This window comes from Phaseolus vulgaris, chromosome 7, assembly GCF_000499845.2.
Source record: "Phaseolus vulgaris cultivar G19833 chromosome 7, P. vulgaris v2.0, whole genome shotgun sequence".
Classification (NCBI taxonomy): domain Eukaryota; kingdom Viridiplantae; phylum Streptophyta; class Magnoliopsida; order Fabales; family Fabaceae; genus Phaseolus; species Phaseolus vulgaris.
Genome location: NC_023753.2, coordinates 30102519 through 30125761, shown reverse-complemented (window position 1 = coordinate 30125761; position 23243 = coordinate 30102519). Strand labels below are relative to the sequence as shown.

The 23243-nt window shown below is 31.6% G+C and overlaps 5 protein-coding genes across 12 annotated transcripts; 3 read left to right on the top strand and 2 right to left on the bottom strand.

Moving 5' to 3' along the window:
• Positions 1–3764: 3764 nt before the first annotated feature.
• Positions 3765–6423, top strand: LOC137829840 (root phototropism protein 3-like). Its single transcript, XM_068636800.1, has 4 exons — positions 3765–3962; positions 4070–4139; positions 4719–5822; positions 5931–6423. The coding sequence occupies exons 1-4, from the start codon at positions 3823–3825 to the stop codon at positions 6297–6299; spliced, it is 1683 nt and encodes a 560-aa protein (XP_068492901.1). The 5' UTR covers positions 3765–3822; the 3' UTR covers positions 6300–6423.
• Positions 6424–6683: 260 nt separating this feature from the next.
• Positions 6684–8954, top strand: LOC137829839 (uncharacterized). Its single transcript, XM_068636799.1, has 7 exons — positions 6684–6881; positions 7201–7295; positions 7618–7697; positions 7778–7833; positions 7961–8073; positions 8323–8387; positions 8464–8954. The coding sequence occupies exons 1-7, from the start codon at positions 6752–6754 to the stop codon at positions 8759–8761; spliced, it is 837 nt and encodes a 278-aa protein (XP_068492900.1). The 5' UTR covers positions 6684–6751; the 3' UTR covers positions 8762–8954.
• A 620-nt stretch (positions 8955–9574) lies between these two features.
• On the top strand, positions 9575–14210 carry LOC137829835 (amidase 1). Of its 7 annotated transcripts, none has more exons than XR_011084092.1 (10): positions 9575–9843; positions 9970–10122; positions 11160–11284; positions 11446–11571; positions 12018–12200; positions 12424–12571; positions 12688–12899; positions 13479–13613; positions 13712–13873; positions 14078–14210. XR_011084092.1 is itself a non-coding variant. In XM_068636792.1 (10 exons), exons 1-9 carry the CDS (start codon positions 9734–9736, stop codon positions 13844–13846), a joined length of 1284 nt encoding a protein of 427 aa, XP_068492893.1. In that variant the 5' UTR covers positions 9575–9733; the 3' UTR covers positions 13847–13873; positions 14078–14210. The 7 variants fall into 7 exon arrangements, 4 of the variants coding, with proteins under 4 accessions (XP_068492893.1, XP_068492894.1, XP_068492895.1 ...); XM_068636792.1 differs by having other exon boundaries at positions 12688–12856; XM_068636793.1 differs by having other exon boundaries at positions 9610–9843; positions 9951–10122; positions 12688–12856.
• Positions 14211–14900: 690 nt separating this feature from the next.
• Positions 14901–16434, bottom strand: LOC137829837 (NADPH-dependent aldehyde reductase 1, chloroplastic-like). Its single transcript, XM_068636796.1, has 4 exons — positions 16101–16434; positions 15595–15971; positions 15163–15521; positions 14901–15069 (listed from the first exon to the last, which is right to left on the bottom strand). Exons 1-4 carry the CDS (start codon positions 16404–16406, stop codon positions 15047–15049), a joined length of 1065 nt encoding a protein of 354 aa, XP_068492897.1. The 5' UTR covers positions 16407–16434; the 3' UTR covers positions 14901–15046.
• Positions 16435–18640: 2206 nt separating this feature from the next.
• On the bottom strand, positions 18641–21462 carry LOC137829832 (probable LRR receptor-like serine/threonine-protein kinase RFK1). 2 transcript variants are annotated; one of them, XM_068636789.1, is made up of 5 exons: positions 21224–21462; positions 21039–21102; positions 20878–20948; positions 20650–20721; positions 18641–18900 (listed from the first exon to the last, which is right to left on the bottom strand). In XM_068636789.1, exons 1-5 carry the CDS (start codon positions 21337–21339, stop codon positions 18837–18839), a joined length of 387 nt encoding a protein of 128 aa, XP_068492890.1. In that variant the 5' UTR covers positions 21340–21462; the 3' UTR covers positions 18641–18836. The 2 variants fall into 2 exon arrangements, 1 of the variants encoding a protein (XP_068492890.1); XR_011084091.1 differs by lacking the exon at positions 20878–20948.
• Positions 21463–23243: the final 1781 nt, after the last annotated feature.

Genomic DNA, 23243 nt, shown 5'->3' with positions numbered 1-23243 from the left:
ATCATATGACATATTATAAGTTTATAAAATTAAACACTTATCATATGACATATTAACTGAAAGTTTAGCCTGAAGTCTAATATTTAGATCATGCTTACAAAAAGTTTTTATAAATTAGTTTAATCATAATTCAACTTTTTTTAAAAATTTGTCTGTTTTTCACATATATAATCTAGAAATAGGTGTACTTTAACTTCAATATTGATCCTTGAATGAATATTGTTCCACAATGTTATTCAATTTTATTTCAATAAAACAGAATTTTAAGAAATTTCAAGATTTTTTTTCTTTTACTTAATCATATTTTACATAAATCCAAATTACTACTTTATTTAATTTTATTAAAAATCTTATATTTATACAATAAAATTGACTGAAGATGACAAAAGAGAAATATCAAATAAAACGACTTCAATAAAATATTTATTTAAGATTTGATTTTCTTAGCATAGTAATCATTCAGAAACCAATTATTTATATTATATGTATGCTGAAAATATGTGGACTTTGAGTGTATAGATATAAATTTTGTATTTATATTTTCTATATTTTGTATTTTTTAGGTATACCTAAGTTTCAAGATTGATTTGTATGTCTATTACTTTTTTTGTTTTCATAATAGGCAAAACAGAAATACATTTTATTGATTATTACATACCCATTAATTTCATTAGCAACATGCAAGAACCAGTGAGCAAGATTTTGAACAAAAGAACAGAGATTTTTACAGAGACTGATGAAACTACATGCCTATGTCACGCCCTCATTTGAATATTCTCCAATTTCTGTTTCTCCTTCTCTTCCTCATTACAATTTCACTAACAGGAGAAAACACCAGTTTCTGAACCCAAAATTTCATGTCTTCTTTCTTCAATTTGAAACTTAAAATCAGAAAAATCCCAAATAAAAACCCTAAAAACCATTCTTTAACAGCTTTCTTTTCAAAGCGCCGAACCAATGTAATAGCTGCTACACAAAACGACAAAACCCTCAAAAACAGGGAAAATTCTTGAATCCTCCACGACCACAAACCGCCTGCAATGCAAATCAAAACTAATGCAAACCACACCGACTTCTTCTTCCTTGCCCTCCATTTTCCGGCTATTCTCCCTCTCCGACCACCTACAAGGCGAGTCAGAGTATTAGAATCAGTCCGCGCGATTTCACCGGCGATGGAATTGAAAGGCTCCGGTAAGATCTTGAGATTGAAGGCGAGTGTGGAAGCCAATTGAAGAATTGTTTGATTGGATGATTGAGAGGAATCACGCCTTTTAGCGCATGCGATTGTGAGAGCTGGATGAGATTGCGAGAGGCGAAACGAAATAGGATTGAGAATGTGAGAATTGAGATGGAGTAGGGAAATTGGAAATGGAGGAGGCTGATCTGAAATTGAGAAGGAACTGCAAATGTAGGGTTTCACTTTCACCATTGTCTCCTTTGATGACTCTTATCTCACAAAAAGAGTACTAGAAGAAAGAAGAAATGCATATGCTTCTTAAACCCCAAATTCAGTTTTTGAATTATTTTCAAATTTAATCACAAATTCTCCTGGATAAATAGGTCTTTTTCTTTTAAAAATATATTTTATTTACTTATTTATTTTAAGTTATGAACGTTTAATTTAAGTTATGAGCATGAAATATGTTAAAATATTTGTAAAAGTGTTTATTATGTTCATGAGTGATACAGTGATTTTGAGAGGAATTTTTTAATTTTTTTTAAATGTTTAAAATGTAAAATTAGTTTTTTTTCTTCTTCTACCATTCCCAATGCATTTCAAATTAAAAATAGATCTAAATTAAAAAGAATATTATACATAGCATAAAGTTGACATAATTTTATTTTAAATATCTATATATATAAATTAAATTAAAATAATAAAATAGTGTATATATACATGGGATAAATGCACCGGTTTTGAAAACAAACACATGGAAATTTAATTTTATTATAATTATTTTTTAAATCTTACTAATTTTTCATAAATAGTATTGATCATCGTGTTTAAGTTAAATAATTTATATTAAATGCTAATAATCATTAATCTTTTTCTCTCACAATAAGTTCCTTATATTGAAGTACAATGAAACACATGAATTTTTGCACTCTTTCTCTCAAAAGTTTATACGGTGCAGCTTCATCTCTTGAAAATGCATTAACATGTAGTTGAAAAAAAGAAACATGTTCATCCGACATAGTAAATAACTGAGAAAAGTTTTTTATGCAGTTAAGAGTAAAACACATACATTTAAAAGTGATTATAATAATATTTTTAATTAAAAATTAAAATTTATATTAATTTATTAAAGTGTGAATGTATATTATAGATTAATCTTTCAACATTCTAAATAATTTATAGGATGTTTTGATCATTTTTAAAATTATATATAATTTTTAATGTGATGAATTTAAAAATAAATAAATTTATAATTAAATAATATTAAAATAGTAATATTAAAAATTGTAATGTAATTGTATAAAAATATACAATTTTTTTGATGTAATGATGAATTTAAAAATAAATACATAATAAAAATAAATTTATAATTAAATAATATATAAAAAATATTAAAATAATAATATTAGAAGTTTTAATTTGATTGTATAAAAAATATAGATAGATAATGTATCATTATCCAATTTATACAATCTCATTAGTCCTTTTCCATTTTTAAAAATACTTAATAAATTCATTAAATTTGTATACTTATGAGTTGATAGAAGTAGCTATACATCATACTTTCTCTCATTGATTTCAACATCATCCCTTCTCAAATTGATCAATGACCACATAACAGGAATGCCATATTCAGGTGCCATCTATACATGATCAAAATATTAAATACTTAAAAGACCAATAATGGAAAGGTCCTATAAATTTTTTACATAGATGTTATTTTATTTTAAAAGTGTCTCACTGCTTTTTTAACAATTCACATTATATTTTCAAAAAATATTAGGAAACTCATTTTTTTAATTTTATTTTATTTTTACCTTCAATCTTAACTTAAAAATATTGAGACAAGTTTTTAAATTTAGGGCTCTACTATGTTATATAAGTTCATTTTAACAATTTTTTTTATAAATTCTGAACCTTGCACCTAAAACATTTCTTTAAACTTCCTCAATGTTTTGAAAAATCTACCATCTCTTAAACAAGGACACTGCTTGATAAGTTGACACTGTATCAACACATTCTCATTTAACAACCAGTAATTTTTTAAGTTTATATGACATTTATTAAATTACCTTTAATCACATCAGGGACAGTGTTCAACTCAGAATTTTTCAAAGATGAGTGTTAAAAGAAACGTTATCCACAAATTGCAGTAGCATTGTGTTGACAATGAAGAAAAAGTGCATCCCAATGAAAAAAAGCCTTCCATATTTTTTTTCTGGTCATGGTTATCTTTTGAAAAGTAAAAGAAGAAAAAAAAGAAAATGTAGGTGAGAAGCTTGAACAAGTTTCCTGACCACACAATGATGAGGCTGGAATCGGTTCAGGGTGTCTTATTAATTTGGTACAACCTGCAGGAAACAGCTTCTTAACTGGTGAAGGTGACACCATGAACAAGTGTAGTTTTGTATTTATCAATAAGTGGATGAGATTCTCCAATTGCTATAATGTTTCTATATTGTCTGCAAAATAACTTTCAACCAATTGAATTTGCATACATAACATCATCATTCATCATATTAATGAGGGAACAATGACACCTTCTACTCTTATTCTAAAACCATGAGACTTTTTCTCTATATATTCTATACAATCCATGCTGCACCTTTTCATATAATTTCCACCACTTAAGTTCTTGAGGAAAGATGAAGAATGGGTTTGAGTTTGCAGTGCTTGATAGAGGCACAATGGAAAGTCCTTTGGGAGAGAAGTGTCACCCATGTAACCTTCTACCACCTATTGTTCCTATTCTTGCTCATTCCTTAAAACGCACTCAACGAAACAGGTAAACTATTCTCTCCAATCTCAGGCAAACAAAGTCAAATGTTTTCTTAAATGTTTGTAAATTTATCTTTTTACAAGTATTTAATTACTATCATTCACTTGATGCAGGGTTGCTAGTTCAAATTACCCCACTGATCTAATTATACAAATTGGTGATTCTAGCTTCCACTTGCACAAGGTGGGCCAATCACACCTTTCACTATATGGAATTTGCATGTTTTCTTGTCCAATAATTAACTAACACCACTTTATAAAATGCATTGATAATCTATAAATATAATGAAAAGAAGATTATTTTTAATAGTAGCTTACATAGTTTAGAATTTGAGAATGAACATAAGTTGTAAACTCTGAGAGAATTTTCTCCTAGTACTTTACAGTTAAACTTTAAACGGAGTAAGTTCCTTCTAGCATCAATACTAATCCCATATAAAAATCCAATGTTGGCTTATGAACTCTATATATCCACCATAAAGTTACAATCTGTATGAAAGAAAACACTTAGCTGCTGCAGATTCATACTCCATTGGATTGTGTATCTGCATAACAACATCCTCCCAACCACAAAATCTTATTTTTCATCTCTTTAAACACATGTCAAAGCAATTTTTCATCTCTTTAAGATCATGTACACCCTAGTATGAATAAGCTAACCAAATCTTTATTAAATAAAGTTTATTCTTAAAAGTTGCCCAATAAAAGATGTTCCATTAATATTCTTAAAATTTTAACTGTCTATGATGTGGTTGGTTTTCAGCTTGTCATGGCCTCAAGAAGCGAATATTTGAAACGGCTTGTATTTGAGAGGGGAAGCAACAGAGAAAGTGCTGGTGATAGCCTCATCATCCAAATTAAAAACCTTCCAGGTGGTAAAAAGTCTTTTGAATCCATAGTCAATTTTTGTTATGGAAGGAAATTTGATATAACTGCATCCAACATTGCCCCATTGTATTGTGCTGCACATTTCTTGGAAATGAGTGAAGAGCTCCAAGAAGGAAATCTCATATCCAAGACAGAAGCATTTCTCACTTTTCTCATATTATCTTCTTGGAAAGACACATTTCGAATACTTAAAGCCACTGAATCTATTTCCTATTGGGCCAAGGACTTGCAAATAGTCAAACGTTGTTCACAGGCAATAGCTTTGAAAGTATGTGCAAATCCAAATGCATCTGGTTTTACTTGTCAAAGTGAAAGACCCTCAAGTAAAACTAATAATAGTGTTCATGATTGGTGGTTTGAAGATGTGTCATTTCTACGTATAGACCATTTCATTGAAGTGATTCAATCAATCAGAAGATGTGGAATCAAACCTGAGCTTGTAGGTTCTTGTATAGAACGTTGGACAAGAAAATGGTTTTCTCAAGTCACACTTGGACTTGACAAGGAGACTCCTAAATCCTTAACTCTACACAGAATTTCCATTGAGTGTTTGATTAACATACTTCCTACAGAAGAAAATTCAGTAACATGCAATTTTTTGCTTCATCTCCTAAAGGCAGGGGTGATGCTGAAAATAAATTCTGAGTTGTTGTGTGTCCTAGAAAGAAGGGTAGCTTTAATGTTGGAGAAATGTGGTGTTCCTGATCTCTTGGTTAAAAATCAAGAAGAAAAATGTTCTTTGTACGATGTAACTGTTGTACTCAGGGTGTTACGGTTTTATGTTTGTGGTATGTCAAGTAATCATTCAGCAAAACCAAAACCAAACAGTGTTGGAAGGTTAGTTGATGGGTATCTCATACAAGTTGCAAGGGATGAGAATCTCACAATGGAAAGTTTCAAATCACTTGTTGAAGCATTGCCACAAAATGCTAGACACTGTGATGACAACCTCTATAGAGCCGTTGACATGTACCTCAAGGTAACAGTGATAATATTTACATCATTTCATATTCTAAATCTCTAGCTAAAGATCTATCTTTGTTGAATGTAGATCACTGAGATTCATTCAATTCACTTAATTTTGCAGGCACATCCAAATTTAACAGAAGAAGATCGAACAGATATTTGTAGAAACTTGGAATACCATAGATTGTCACAAGAAGCACGTAAGCATGTGATGCAGAATGAAAGGCTGCCCTTGAAATTAACTACGGAATTTGTGCTTTTAGAGCAAGTGAATATGACAACATCAATGACAAGTAATGGATCAAGTTACCGTAGGACAAATGCTCAGACAATCATGAGAGTGAACAAAGATTTGAAAAGAAGGGAAATAACAAATGCCCAGGAGATAAACATGATGAGAAAAGACGTTGAAATCATAAAATCACAACTCTTGAAAGTGTATAGCTGCAAATTAAAGCTCCAAAACCAACTAAAGGGATGCATTCGTTGAAAGAGAGTTAGTTCTTTATGTAAAAACACTTCTATGAACCTTCTTCATAGATTAATAAAATGATGTACAGTGCAAATAATGACCATGATGTCAAATATAAATCTCAATTAATTGTCTTCTTTCACTGTATTCCAACCCCATTCCTGAAACCATTTACATGACTAATATTTGTTAATCATAAAATAAGTTTAAATTACAATTCTCACGTCTTAAGAGGTGATAAAATAAAACTCTCTGAATATAATCTCACATCAATATTATTTAAACATTACATTTAAAATAAGTAAAAAAATAGTTAAATATAATCTAATAATCTTAAAATCTGAAATTTTGCATATAATAATAAAAAATATATTTAACTATAATATATAATTTATCATATCTATCCTTTTGTCTAATAGTACTTATGAGTAAAGCGTGTGCATTGGAAAGGAAAAGTAGGGTTGGAAACGATGGAAGATGACGCAGCGATTGGGGTGAGCGACCATGTCTCGTCGGAGTCGAACAAGGAGGATTCAAGTTGCTGTTGTCCAATCTGCTTGGGGCCATTCCTTCAACTTTCGTACCTCGATAGATGTTTTCGTATGCCCTCAAACTATTCCCTCTTACTCTGTTTCTTGATAATCATCTCTTCTCTACCTTCTTTTTGCAAGATGATGTCTTTTTAATCCCAAAGTTTATAAATTTGTTGCATGTGGTATAGACCCTTTATTGGGTTTGACTGATTGATTGATGATTAGGGAACCCTTTTGTTCGAAAATCACCCTCGCAAATTTTATATCTAGAAACAGCTTTATTTTATCAGGATCATTACTTGAGAGTTGAGATTCAAGAAGCAAAAGAGGCAAATGTACCATATAGCATTCTTACTGCTATTATAATGAGCTTATTCTTGTGGCAGATAAGTTTTGCTTCAATTGCATTTTACGCTGGACCAAGGTGGCTGCTGGCAATCCCCGTTCTCTTCCTTCTTCTGTAAAATGCCCCCTCTGCAAGGTTTGGTTAAATACCTTCATTTTTTAACTTGAACACCATATGTTTTTCTGCATTATTGTTGTTGTTGTTTTTGTTTTGCCATATGGACTTTTGATGAAGTATAAATTACTCCCTCCATTTTACTCCCTTTAAAAGGAATTTCAATTCAGGACTTTTAAGTGCTCGCAAATTACTGCTCCCTGAATGCTTCTTATGGATGTCGAAATTTGCGAAACATTAAGGATGATGATTTGTGATAATCAAGTGGGTGAATGATAGTAGAAGTTAGTATCAAGTTGGATCAAGTGTGCTGCTGACTTCTTAGTTTGTGCTTAATCTGCAGACAGACAATATTTCTATCGTGTATGGAGTGGAAGGAGGTTGCTTTCAGCGGCACTATGTGAATAAGGATTTTGAGGATAGGTTTGTCTAGTTTCAGTCCAAGTTTTATTTTTTTGGTAGAGTTATCCTTTTATACTTTGCTCCTCTGTCTGTGTGTGCAGTTTTATCTCATCAAGAGCGCACAGATATAGATTACAATGCTATTACACTGACCAAGGTGTTCGTCCTACTGCCTTCCGTTTAACAAATTTCTATGAGATAATGGTGTCTGTCTGTCCTGTGGTTTGTGTCAAATGTTCGTTATTGATATTTGTGTTACTTTTTTATGAACTCGGTGTGAGCAGGTTTGTTAGATGAAGTATTCAATATATCACAATATTGGAGATCTCGAATGTACCTTCGCCCAAACTGCTGGCTTGAAAGTTGGTTAAGAAGAGAAATTCAAGCTCTTATTCAGGTTATTCTCTCTCAGGCCTTGACACTGGAAAATATCCAGTAACAGTGTGATTTGTGTGTTACACATTTTTTCTTTTGTGTATATATGTGCTTAATCATAGATGAAATTTCTGATTCTTTCATATCCTGTCCTCTCTGTCTTTTAATCAGTTTTTGCTTGGGTAAGGAGGAAAAAGGGGGAGGGGGTTGCTATAGTAATTGCATTGCTGTGTTAATTCTTGACTTAAACCTTCTTGTGCTGAATCTAAAGGAGGAGGATGTTGACATCATTGTGCAACATATAATTGGCGTGATCAAAGCAGTATTATGTACAAGGTAAGTTTCTTTGTGCATTTTAAGTCATTAGTGTGGAAAACATGGATCGTGACTAGTAATAACTCTTGAATTACAGGAGAGAGCAGACGCCACACTGGACTGCACCCGAAAAGAAACAGGAAGAGTTCAAGAAGTCAGTCTATGAAGCTGCAATACGATTTCTAGGGGCAAGAGCGGACAGATTTGTATATGAGATTCAACTATTTCTTGCTTCAGGAATGAATATTGAAGCTTATGATGCTGTGTACGTACAACGGTTAGGTTGGAGCTCACCCGGGATAAACACTGAGGTTTCCAACAGTGCATTAGTTGATCGCACAACTGCGATTCCATACCTGTACATATTTGATGGTGACTCTAATGAAAATGAGTAGATTATTTGTTCTGTTCTTCTCATGTATTTGCTGTAATTGCTTCCTGGATAGCATAGGAGAACCTTTTCACGCTTCCATGAGTGGTAGTGGTATTGATCCTCTTCAGCTACCGCAGAAGGTGGAATTCTCCACCCAAGAGTGTAAAGTTGTTTGACACATGCTTGTTATTGATATAACAATTTTCATTATCTAATTTCATGCAGTTATAACAAAACAGAGTCTCCTTTTCCAGCATGTTAAAAGCTCGATTCTTTAAGCAATTACTAGCTCATTTTCAAAAATAAATAAATAAACGAAGCATGTAATCATCTCCAATATGCGACAGAAGAAAAGCTGACTGCTGGAAACACTTAAAAAAGCATTATAAATAGGAATGCATAAATGAATCAACACGAATGAATGGTGCGAGAAATTTAACATGAAGTGAATAAGGTGCGTAGGTTGAAGAAAAGTCTCACTGTTGGGAAAACTATACAAATTTAGACGTATGTATTAATGGTACTTAAATTGCATGGAAATTAGGTAATGTGATCAATAACATTTACAAATGCCTTCTCGAAGATCTAGAGTTGAATTTTAAACAATCGAAGAAAGGAGAACGAAAAGACGAAAGAAGTAAATTCAATTATTCAATTGGTGGATACTTATGTCTCCGTCCCTTTTATTATAACAAATGAATGAATGATGCCAAAAATGAAAAATAAAATGTTTTTAAACATAGAAGTAGCAAAAGTGGAAAGGAGTACAAGAAAATGAATGAATGGAGTGGAAAATAAAATATATTAAATGGTTGGTTAGTAGAAAACAAAAGGTGTGTGACTGATATTTGGATTGGCCAATCAAAGTTTAACCTTATCTTGACAAGTATCATAGAGTAAGATAAAATGCTGTGAAATTTATACTGACCTGAGACTCTCTTCAATCGTTGCCATTAGTTGTTTGTAAACGTGAGAGAGGAACTTTACAACAGGTATGGAGACAGCTTCAGGTGACTACGGAGCATTCATGGAGAAATTCACTTTACCACCAAAATCTGCACAGGATCTTCCCCTCAATTCACTCACCTTTGCTATCAAAGAGATGTATGTATTTTCCTTTCGCGCCACAATATTCTGTTGTCAAAATTCTACTTTGCTGATGCCTAAGTCAGCTAGACTTTGATCCATGCTTCTGCATGTTGAACTTGAAGGAGGTGTTTGTATGAACAGATTTGACGTGGAAGGATATGTGACCGGCATGGGAAATCCTGACTGGGCAAGGACTCATCCGGTTGCCACTTCTACTGCTCCAACAGTTTTGGCTCTTCTTGGAGCAGGTGCCACTTGTGTTGGTAAAACTGTCATGGATGAAATGGCTTACAGGTTGGGCTTTCTTTGCTCATATTTTGGCTCATTCCAAAACCCATAGGGTTCTAAACAATATTGAATGATGTGCCTACTTAGTGGAATTTGAATGCTTAATGAAAACCTTACAAGAGTGTTTACAAATATGAGAAACTTTTTAACAAGAATTTGAAAGAAATTTGAAGGCGAGGACAGTCAAAATTCAATCTCTTAAAAAGAGATTTTGAGAATGAAAGAAATAAAGAAAATGAATGTTTGAATGAATACTTCAATACATTGTCTAAATTGGTGAATCAAATAAAGTTCCACCGAACAATTTGATCATATAGTAGTTGTTATATAAGAAACTAAGGACTTGTCAACATAACTGCTTAAGATGATGTGATCACTTAGCTATGAGAAAAAGTTGTTATGGCAGATTGAGTAGTGAGTATTCTGTAGGTGATGATGAATTTGTAGAAGCATAAAGTTTTTGTTTACATAGATTATTCGTTTGCCTGAAAATTTAAATTAGGCAATGAAAAATATGTTGGCATAAAAGACTAAGAAAGCACTGGAGTTACAACCAAGTAGGAGGTAAGGTGATTCATAATATTCTTTTATGTACCAAAATTAGATAAAAATTGGTTGAGCACTAGGCAACTTTTGGGACATGATTATTCTCTTCGATTTTAGAATCAGAAGAGCGAATTTTTTTATTCAAACAAAAAGAATTGTCGCCATGGTTAAAATATCAAATAACTGAGTGACTATTATCTATCATTTTCGTGTAAACTGTGATTTGTTAGGATAAATCTTAGAGTTGGAAGTAATATAAATTTCTTAGCTTTCACTCACTATTTAGATCATATGGAAAGGACAAGCTTCCCCAATAATTAAGATGTCTCTAAAGTATGCAAGTAAGGTTGCACTTCATTTAAATGGATACTTGCTCACTTCTGCTCATTTTGATTGAGCTTTCTCCTCATCGAAAGTATTTCTGATTATTTTTATTTTTTGTCTCAGATATGTACATATTTCTGCTACTCACATGACTGAGTACTCTTATGTGGCAGTATAAACGGGGAGAATATACATTATGGCACGCCTAGAAATCCTTGTGCACCAGACCGGGTTCCTGGAGGATCTTCTAGTGGCTCTGCTGTTGCAGTTGGTGCAAAGCTTGTTGATTTCTCACTAGGTGATTTATTCTTCCTTTCCATTAGTTATTTTTGGCAACATTTTGTTAATAATTTCAAGTGCTGTTACGTTTTCCTCAGCAGTGAGCTATTCTTTTTTTCCCGTTGAGTTTCATTTTGACATCACTTGATTAATAATTTGAAGTGCTTTTTTAAATCATAGGAACTGATACCGGAGGGAGTGTAAGAGTGCCTGCATCATACTGTGGGATTTTTGGTTTTCGTCCTTCTCATGGAGCTATCTCAGTATCAGGAGTTATCCCTATGGCACAAAGTTTTGACACTGTGGGTAATAATCCATTAACTTGATGACTATGTTAAATCTCTACTTTTCATAATATTTATTATAAAGCATAAACGTATCATAGTGACATTGTGATTAGATAGTTTCTAGGGGAGTTAGTTATAAGTTTCTCTTAAACTTTACAATGAATAAGTTTCTGTCTTCAATCGAGTGCTTTGAAATTTACATAACCATCTATGTAAAACATTTACCTTCATGGTTCTAATACTTGTTTTTCTCTAGTTATCTGGTTAAAAGGTATTCAAGATCTTTAGCAATACAACGTTAGCTATGAATTTTTTCCTCCAAATTTTATGTTTGAATTTTCCCTTTTGTACATTCCATCTCCAAGTGATATGGTGTACAAGAAGTGGTGTTGAAATTATAGCTTCACTAGCTGTTGACCGTTTCTTCTCGGTACTCACTTCCTTGTTCCTCATCTTTATATCTAGGATGGTTTGCCAGGGATCCAATGATTTTGAGCAAAGTAGGTGGTATAATTGTACAATTGCCAGATATAGCCCCAGTTAGACCTTCTTGCTTCATCATTGCAGAGGACTGTTTCCAGCTTTCAGTCATTCCTTATGATGTAGTTACACAACCTGTCGTCAAAGCAGTAGAGAAGTTATATGGAGGTGAATAATCGGATAGATCCATTGCTGTCAATTCAATGTTATTAATCATAAAACTAAAGATTTCAAGATATAAGTTCTAAATTAATAGGAATTCTTGTTCTACCCCATGTAATTTAATTATAAATCTATTTGTGGTTTCATCCACTAATGATGTATGATATGTATTTTGGAACAAGTTTATTTTACTAGGTGAGAAGGTTTTTTGTTCTATCCACTATTGCAGGGGATGTGTTAAAGCAGGAAATCCTTGGAGACTATGTGAAGACCAATGTTCCAAGTTTGAAACATTTCATGAGTAAAGAGACTACAGACCAAATATATAACATTCCATCACTGTCTGCACTTTCAAGTGCCATGAGGTTGCTTCAAAGGTATAGCTCACCATTAATCCCTGGTTTTCAGTACATATAATTGTAATTTTCTAGCGGATTGTGGATTGCCTTAGATTGTAACTTGATTCTAGCTTTATTTTTCACTTGTAATGTAGGTATGAATTCAAGAATAACCATGGTGAATGGATCACAGCAGTCAAACCAGATTTTGGTCCTGGAATCTCAGAACGTGTATTAGATGCCTTAAGGACAACAGGGGAGAACATTGATACCTGTTATTCGGTAAAAAGAGAACTTCACGATGCCCTTGCTGCTCTTCTTGGGGTATTCCTTCTCTTTGACTCACGAGGCATGCACACAGACCATAGTACGATATTTGGAATCACCATAATTTACTGATAAACAGCATATTTCAACGTATGAACATGAGTTATATATATATATATATATATATATATATATATATATATATATATATATATATATATATATATATGCATAAGCCATTCCGCCTGACATAGATTCTCTCTTTAAGTCTTCACAATCCTTTATTTATTTTTTCAGGGAGAAATAATTTCAAACATGTTTGTTATTGATCAAACATAGATCAAGTTTGCTTTTGAAAATACCATTTTGAGACCCTTCTAAACATTTTTCAGCAAACCTTTCATTTGTCAGAAGTAACAATTACTCTGTACTTTTGTTTTTTATCATCTAGTTTGACTGTGCTTGTTTTCGAAACAACTAATTCCATAATGAAGATTATAGATTCTCCCTCTGAATCTTTTTTTAAAAGTAAAGGAAACTAATTCCATAATGAAGATTATAGATTCTCCCTCTGAATTTTTTTGTAAAAGTAAAGGAGTGTAGTCATTAAGCAACACATTTGTTTTTGTAAGCTTGACTTTTGTACAAGTTACTATAATACCGTGTTTGAAAATTTCAGGATTTTGGTGTTCTCATGATCCCCACAGTTCCAGGGCCTCCCCCAAAACTACAAACAAATTCGTCTGAATTAGAAATTTTTCGTGCAAGGGCATTTAGTCTGCTGTCCATTGCTGGAGTATCTGGATTTTGTCAGGTTGTCCCTTCCTCTGAGTTTATGAAGTACTTGGACTCCTATATTTTCCTTAATCAATTAAACTTCATCTCAATGTGGTATTTCCTGACATTATGTAGGTAAGCATACCACTAGGGATGTATAATAATCTTCCCCTATCAATTTCTCTGGTGGCCAGACATGGTGCAGATAGATTTTTGCTTCACCTTGTTGAGAGTCTTTATGCTAGTATCAAAGAACAGAAAGCAGCATAGCTGAGAGCATCAGTTACTGATATAGATGTAAGTTCAATATTTTTACAAAACCGGAAAAAAAATTATGGAAGCTTTGAGATCTCTGTGCTATGAAAGAGATAAACTAGATGCTTGCTTTCTGTTTTTTTTTTTCTGTACATTCTTATGTTTATGCGCAATAATATGTTTTCCATCTTTTGCTTTGGGAGAGAAGCACAACCTATGCGTAATAATATGTTCCCATCTTTTCAGATGCTTTGGGAGAGAAGCACAACCTGAACTATGGACATAAATCACAAGAGGGAATTGGAAATTGTATAGAGGAAATTGTTGCTTATCTGAATTTTCTTTCAGATGTTATAAAGTTCAAATATTCGTTAAGTCATACCATTCTTCTTATGCTTGCTTGCTTATGAAAAGTAGTACTACATCATGTTAACAAGTTATCAGTTGTTGACGCATTTGATATTCAGCTGTGTCAGCTACAGAGAAATAAGTTTTATGGTAACCTCACACACCAACAGACTTCTCTTGAATTTGGCTGGCATGTCATCAAATGTGAAGTTTAATTGGAACTTTACCACATACACTTCATCCATACATGATCTTAGGTACTAGAAAGGCACTATCCACTTGGAATCTAGTATAAGCAAAGTAAAAATGAATAGTTTTTGGAGTGTTGATAGTTATTAGACCGAGAAGCTTGATGGCATGAACTAAATAAAACTTGACATCATTATTAATTTAACTAATTTCATTTTTTTTTAAATATATTCATTGAAAATGAATAGAAAGTTATTAAAAATGTAGCCATCATTAAATATTTAATATTTAGAAAAAAAATATTAGACTAAAACGAAATAATATCCTGAAGTACATTTTCTTTTTCATTCGGAGAGAGAGAACTAGCAGTGGTTTTTTATGTTAACTGAATATTGCAGCTCAATCCACTGCTAAGACAGAATATGTAACCAATCCATTTGTTTAACGAAAATTTAATTTTATTTGGGAATGTAACAGTTGGAAGGCGCAGAAATTTTGTGATTAATCAAATTGTGGTATACTGATCTTTAAGTTGTTGGTATACTGAAGAAACTTATTTTATTAGGGTAGCTTCTAGATTCAAAAGTGGATAACATCCCCAACTCGAAAACAGTGGAGAGAGAAGCTGTTTCAGACAAAAGGTACCACCATACTACATTAGAGTATCACTGATGCACTTTAACCATTGACAATTGTTCCACCTGAAAATTCACATGCAATGTTAATTAGTAAGTCAACTAGAGTGGAGTACTATATAATTAGATATGTTGGAGGTGAAATTTAAGCAGTGTTACCATTGGGGTGAAGGACTTGTCCAGTTATGTAAGAGGAGCAGGAGTTGGAAGCAAGAAAAACAAAAGATGGTGCAACCTCAATAGGATGACCAGCTCTCTTCATTGGCACATGACCTCCAAATTCTGCAGTTTCCTCCTCCTTGAAAGATGCTGGTATCAATGGAGTCCAAATGGGCCCTGGAGCCACCCCATTGACACGAATTCCCTTACTAACCAGCTGAAGGGAAAGTCCCCTCGTAAAGGCCACAATTGCTCCCTTGGTGGAAGTGTAATCCAGTAGTTTTGCATGTCCCTTGTAAGCATTCACTGATGTTGTGTTGATTATGTTGCTTCCCTCCTTCATGTGCTTCAAAGCGTGCCTATATATAACAAAAACACATCATTTTTCTATCACATCATTTATCATTCATAATTTATTATTTATTATTTTACCTGGCCATGAAGAAATACGCAAAGATATTGGTTCGAAAGACCCTCTCGAGCCTAGGCTCATCTATGTCCTCCACAGTTCCACACTCGTATTGCTCAGCTGCGTTGTTGATCAGAATGTCAATACGACCAAAAGCACTCACCACCTCTTCAACCACCTTCTTGCAATTCTCATCATAACCCAAATCAGTTGGTATGGCCATTGGATCCTTGGCCTCCGCAGTCTTGGCCCTCTTTATGATTTCCAGGGTCTCCTTGGCATCCTTCTCCTCGCTCCCCTTCACAAATGTGAAGGCCACAGTAGCACCTTCCAAGGAAAACAAGTTAGACACTGCTCGTCCAATCCCAGAATCACCACCAGTGATTAATGCTATCTTTCCCTGAAAAAGGAAATCCAATTTTCTATACAGAATCAATAGCAGTTCACCAAACAAACAAAACGTCCATGCGCACCATCTTATTCTAAACAAAATATAATAGAAAACAAGGTTATAGATGTAAGTGCCTACTTGGAGTTTATTTGAAGGTTTGTAGTCAGGGCTAGTGAATTGGGGTGGTGGAGTCATCAGATGTTCTTTGCCAGGTTGTGTTTTCTGTTGCTGAGGGGGAAATTTTTGTTCAGCAGAAGCCATTGTTGGAAAGAAGGTTTTGGAAGGAGGTTGATGATAGAAAAGAGTGAAAGATGCATGCATATATAAAGGATTGTATTTGAAGGTGGGAAGAGGTGAGGGTGATGTGTTGATGAAAAGGGATTTGAAGATGCAACGTGGTGAAGAGTGGCATAAGGAGGTCTTCACGTGTCCTTCCACTCGCATGCACTGGACTCGTCTGAGGAAACGGACATTCTCGACCGACAAAAGCTTCTGCTTCTCTCTACATCTTCCTTTTATGTTTTTAGTCCACCACTTTCTTTTTTTATTTACTCTATGTTTCTTAAACATTTATTATAACTTTTCATATTTTCTTTGTGACATTTTTACTAAAACAAATTTTATTTTGAAAGGTGCTCGCTCTAAAAAAAAGTTGCTTTAAAATGTTAATAGATTTCATCATATCATAAATATATTTCAATCATGATATATTAACACCTTCTTACACCGACACATTTTTAACGCTGAACTAACACACAATTAACGCTGCAACGTGATAATGACGTAGTAGAGTGAGATTGCTATATTACATCGATTATTAGTAACAATCGATATAATATATTTTTTTATTAGAATAACACATTACATCGGTTCTTAGTAAAAATTAATGTAATATATTTTTTTACTCAAAATAACACATTATAATATTCAGAAGACGTGGAAGGTTGTTTCGATTGATGGTGATGTTGGATCGGAGTGTTTCGCCTTCGATCCTCGCGACGAAGGGTCTTATACTGGCCTTTCCGACAGTGTTCTGAGAGTCATGTGGATCGGTTTTCACGCTGACCAGTTCCGCGCCATCATCCATAACAGTGACCGCATGCGGTCCTTGTTGTTAGCGCCAGATTTGTTTCCGGTGCGCTGTCACGTCGAACGTGACAATAACAATTTCGATGAGACACCGGAGGTTCTTAACGGCGTCAAGGTCGAGAACGACAACGTTGGTGATCTGGGAGGAACTTATCGCCTTGACAACTTCTCACACTATTTTCAAACCTATGTTCTTCCCCTTTCTATCTTCTAAAACCACATCACCATTATGACATTTAAAATAATACCCTTACCACCCACCGTTTCCACGTTTGGAGCGTCAAAAGTGTGTATACATTATTCTATTATTTTACTATCACATACCAATTTAGGATTTATTCGCGTTGTCGTTATCCACAAAAAAATACATTGATTGCGACACAAACTTATTTCACATACTTTGAGAAGTGTAATAAAACAAATACACTTGACAGTGATTTGGTAGAAGGAAAAAATAATTATAACTATAACTCATAAATTCCCAAAGAATTATTATTTCTAGTGACTGAATCTAGGTATAGTTGTATCTTCCTAGAGATATTTTGATTGCGCGTGTTATTTATTGTGTTATTTATTACATATGAATATGTTAAAATTATGTGATTATATGTCTACTAATTAAGCATGATATTTTCCTTTGAGTTGTTAATTTTGAATCATTATTTTATTTTTAAGTTTATTGATTGTTTGACTAGTTGTGATTGTTTCATTTTGTTCGTGAGTAAATGTTTTGATAGGTAAGAGATATGTTTTTAATTCAAAGAATAAACTAGCACTACAAGAAAAAGTGTTTTTAGAAACTAAATTATTGGTTTCTAAAATGACAAAATTAGTCACTAACTTAATTAGAGACTAATTTAGAAACTAATAGTCTTAAGTGGCTAAAATCATGGTCGCTAATTTTAGATACCAATTTAGATTCTAATTTAGAAACCAATTTAGTTACCATTAAATAAAAACCAATTTAGTGACCAAATATATAGAAACTAATTTAGTAACCAATTATATAGAAACCAAATTAACAACCAATTTCATTGAAACTAATTTAGTAACCAAAATATATAGAAACTTATTTAGTGACCAAATATATAAATACCAAAAAATGGTCACTATATTGGTCTCTAAATAATATAATTTATTATAAAATATTATTTTATTTACCTACTTACTCTTTAATATTTATTTATTTATTTATATATTTAAGTTCACTAATTTTAAAATAAATTTATAAAATTCATCATCTCAAGTCATATTTTATATTTATTTATAACCTTATGCTTAGTGGCATCAACTACTACTTCTTTTTATTAAAAATGGAAATATATAATAAGAAGTGTTATTGAAAAAAATTAATATTCTTCATTTTCTTTATATCTATTCATAACTTATGCATTCTCTTCACTGTAGCTATTACTGCTTAAATAGAATAAAAAATAGCCTAGATGTATACCGAGATGAACAATATCTATTCATAACTTATGCATTCTCTTCACTGTAGTTATTACTGCTTAAATAGAATAAAAAATAGCCTAGATGTATACCGAGATGAATAAAAGAATATCACAAATTAATATCAGGTGGACAAAAAATAGAAAATAGAAAAATTTTATACTTTTTTTCTTCTTTATACTGTTAACATCAATAGAATATTCATGGCAATAGAATATTATCATCATGTTTTAACATGATAATTAATGAATCGGGCTACTTGGATCCGTGAGCTAAACTAAAAAAAAAGCAAAGAGTTTAACTCGGATTATCCAAGCATGCATGCAGAGTATTAATTTATTCCCTTTTTTTTTGTTTTTCAATTTCTCCATTTTCTTCTGTTCTCAATCTGCTTTTCATGCTACAAAAAAGAAAGAGGGAAGAAAAAAATATATATAAGTACAAGTCTCAAAAGACAAAGCCTCGATCAAAGAACAAATAACAGAAATCACCATACACACGCATTATTATTTCATGAATGATTGTTTCTCATTACTATTATTATACCATGATGATGAATAATTCATATTCTTGCACAATTGTTATTGAGTGAATCTCTTATAATCTCTAGTACTAACAACTAAACAATCTAGTACTATCAAGCAACAAAGGGATGATGATGAACTAAGTGGAGATTGTACAAATTTACTCACAACTAATAATTAATTAATTTCCCTAGAAGTGGGGAGGGTAATAACAAGAACTGTTTGTAGGTGGTCTAAAAAGACAAAAGACAGCCCTTTGGATGAAACCCCAAAAACAGCAACACATAGCAGTGCTCCATCTATCCTCTTTATGAGGAAGACCAATGAATGCCCCATCATGATAATTTTGGCATTTTTTGGCATGTTAACCAGTGATATACTTTCGTCCCAGTTTTTCTCAGTGCTTTTCTACTCTGATTCCACAAGCATTGATTAGTGGAATGGTACAATAAAACCATTTACAATTCAAGAATATACTACATCATTTTTTATGCAATTAACGCTAAATTTTTACAAGTTTGTTCTGATGTGACATTTTATTAGAACTCCCTAGTTATAATATTTTATCTGCATTTCAATTTCTTATAAAGATTGTTGTTGATATTGAAATATTGTCTTTTATTGTTAAAAGCCAGAGTTCTTAATTTTAAGACCTCCAATTATATTATATAAACTTGTTTCAATAATGTTTTTATAATATTTTAGTTTTAAACTTAAGATACTTCATAAGATCTCTATATTAGAGATGTTCTAAGCGTAAAAATGAAATAGAAATCCTATTGTCCTTTGTGTACAACCCAAAATGAAGTAAGTTCTTTTGTGTTTTAGCTTCACATTAGACAGACTAAGTTCTTTGAAATACCATTTGAGATTTAGATGACTGAGTTTAGGTTTTTCTCTCTAAGGTTTCTCTCATATTAAGTACATTTAGTAAATCACATATAAATTTAAAGTATGAATTACTTCTAGAATAAAGATGAATCAACCGGGAATTGTCTATATTTTGCAATTGCTATTGCTAGGAAATAATTTCATCATGATTTTTTATGCCAGTTCTATTTTGCAGTGACCACATACTCAGTGACTAAAAAATCTATCGAGTTATACTAAACACTCCAAATCTATGAGAGTAAAACCTTCATTGCAGAAAATTAATATAGATAAAGAATTTTGAACCACAAGAAACTTACATGCTACTGTTTAATTCATTGTGTCAATAATTTAACATAAAAACAAATATTTAGTTTCATTATAAAAATTGTGTACATTACATGATTCTGGAATCATGAAAATTGGTTGAAAATTATCCAGTAGAAAAATTGCATAGTCAAATCATTTAACAAAGAAAGAATTAGAATCTCACAGTCTTTGGAGAAGTTGCCTGCTCTGTATGAAACTAGGTATTGTTCTAGTAAATTGTTATCATTTATTCTACTGCAGTGTGATAATGAATTGTATGCATGAGATGCAGTATATGAGTTAAGTAGTTGGGTTATAATTAAGAAGAAGGTCAAATATCAAAGCTTCAGTGTTAAAATTGCAGAAAAAAATCATAGGAAAACATGATATCTTAAGAGAAAGTAAAAATAATAATAATATTAAAAATGAAAGAATTGGTGTCTTACAATGTCTCCAAGTTAATTAGTTTCCCAAGCTCCGGTGGAACAGCACCAGAAAATTGGTTTGCTTCAAGCATCCTAATTGGAGACAAGACAAATGAAGAGGTTAGTAAGGATGATAAACCACATACTACCACAATAACACTTTCAAAGTATACCTCATTCTTGAGGATTTCTATAAACATGATAATATCTAGGACATAGGAAGGAATTGAATTAAAGCTGGGAACATACAGGTATCTAAGAGAGGTAAAATTTCCTAGATGCTTTGGAATTTTCCAGATAAGGGATTCACAAGAAGAGAACTGCACATAGTTTTACGTAATATATAACTAATATAAAATAAGAATTGTAGAACGAAAAGTTTGCAGTAGTTGGAAAAGACTCAGACTCACATTGAAGCTAATTTCATTGAAGCCCATTCCTCTTGAATCGGTGAAGCAATTGTAAGCAAAATCTCTGTCCACAGAATAAATTTAGGGTTGAAGATGGGGAAGATACACTGTAAGTAAACTTACGCGGAGCTTCGAAGCAAAAAAATAAAAACAAAGAGAGAGAATGAACACGAATCGAATCTGACACTTGAAGAGGTTCTTCGGAGCAGAGAAACTCCATTGTTGTAGAGTGCGAGAGTGCGTTGCCGTCACCGTGCAGAGTGCATTGTCGTTGCCGTGCAGAGTGCGTTGTCGTCGCCATTGCTGCAGGGTGTGTTGCCGTCGTCGTTGCCGTCTCTGTTGCAGAGTATTGCAGAGCCGCAAGGTGCCTTGTCGTTGCGGTTGCCGTCGCAGAGTGTGTTTGTGAGTTAGTGTATTTGCTGAGTGAAAGATGAGTAGAAAGGGTTAAAGAAAGATAAATTTAGAAATTCAAAGCACTGTTTCTTCAGATTTAAAAAAATTAAATAAGTTTTTAGAAAGTATGGATATCTATTTAAATTAATTTATAATTTTTTTAATTTAAATAATATTTTGAATTTATTATTAATTTATGTTTATGTTTAAGTAAAATTAAAAAGTTAAAATACTATTTTAATTGTAATTGTTAAATTGTTATTAATTATTTTAATATTATACTAAAATTAATAAATTAGTAAATTTATTCATATTAATTTAAAATATTTTATAAATTAATAATTAGTTTTATAAAATTTAATCACTCTAAAATTAGTATCTAAATTTAAATAATAATGACTAAAAATTAAGTATAGATTAGAAACTAAAAAATTAGTTTCTAATTTAATTATTTTTATAAACCAAAAATTAGTCACTAAAATAAATTAAAAGTAACTTAAAAAATATTTCCAATTATACTTAATAAGAGACTAAAAAAATGTCTCTAAAAATAATTTTATTTTTATTTTTATTATTAGCAACAAAAATATAGTATCTAATTAATTATAACTTTTTACTAATAATAGATACCATTTTAGTATCCAATAATTTTTAGTTTATAAAATGATATCTAAATTAGTTACTATAGAAACTATTATTTAGTTTCTAAATTAGTTATTATTAGACAATTTTTGTAGAAAATGGGGTAGTATTGTAATACATACATATTTTATATGCATATTATATATATATATATATATATATATATATATATATATATATATATATATATATCATGTAGATTCTTATCAGTCAATGTAGGTTATGATTGTGTATTGCGTATGATCATAGTATAATTTTGAAAGCTCTGACATAGTGATAAAAGGTACAAGGTGAAACGAGGTAACTAAAGTTGTGTGTGAGAAAAACTTAATGATAAGGAGGATCATTGCAAATGTATGGTAAAAGAGAGAAAATAAAGAATGCATGTATATAGTGAGGAATTTCTTCCTCCACCTCTACGTTCATATATTTCTATTCGTTCTACACTAGAAATATGAAAATTTTCATTTTATCCTTTTTGAATTGTGTAATTTATAAGTTATTTTTTATAATTTAAAAATAATTTTTTGGATTATATAATTTAGAAATTATTTTTTATAATTCAAAAATGATTTTTAACTACAAAATAACTTCTTAGTTGTGTAATGCATTTTATAATACTTTTTGAAAGAAAAGAAAATAACTTTTAGATAATGAAAAAATAATTTTCAAATTATACATTTTTAAAATTATTTTAAATTGTACAATTTAAAAATATTTTTAAATTGTAAATTTTTAAAAAAAAATCCTTAATTTTTAGATTATATAATCGAGAATAATAATTAATTTTTAGATTATACAAACCAGAATAATAATTAATTTTTAGATTATACATACGAGAATAACAAAATGAAAATTTACATATTTATGTTATGGGATGAAGGATAAAAATATAGAGGTGAAGAAAGAAATGTCCATTACAATCGTAAAAACAATATATATATATATATATATATATATATATAAAGAAATAAAAACACTTAAAATGAAGCAGATACCAAAACATTAAATAGATCACATATTTTCACCTGCTCACAAGTAATATGAAGTTTTAAGACAACTTTTCTTTGCCAAAAGTCTTGTGTTTGGGATTCTTGTAACCTTTTCATTAAAAACATTATATATTTTTAAAATAGATGATTAATTATAAATGTTGTCCTAAATATGTTG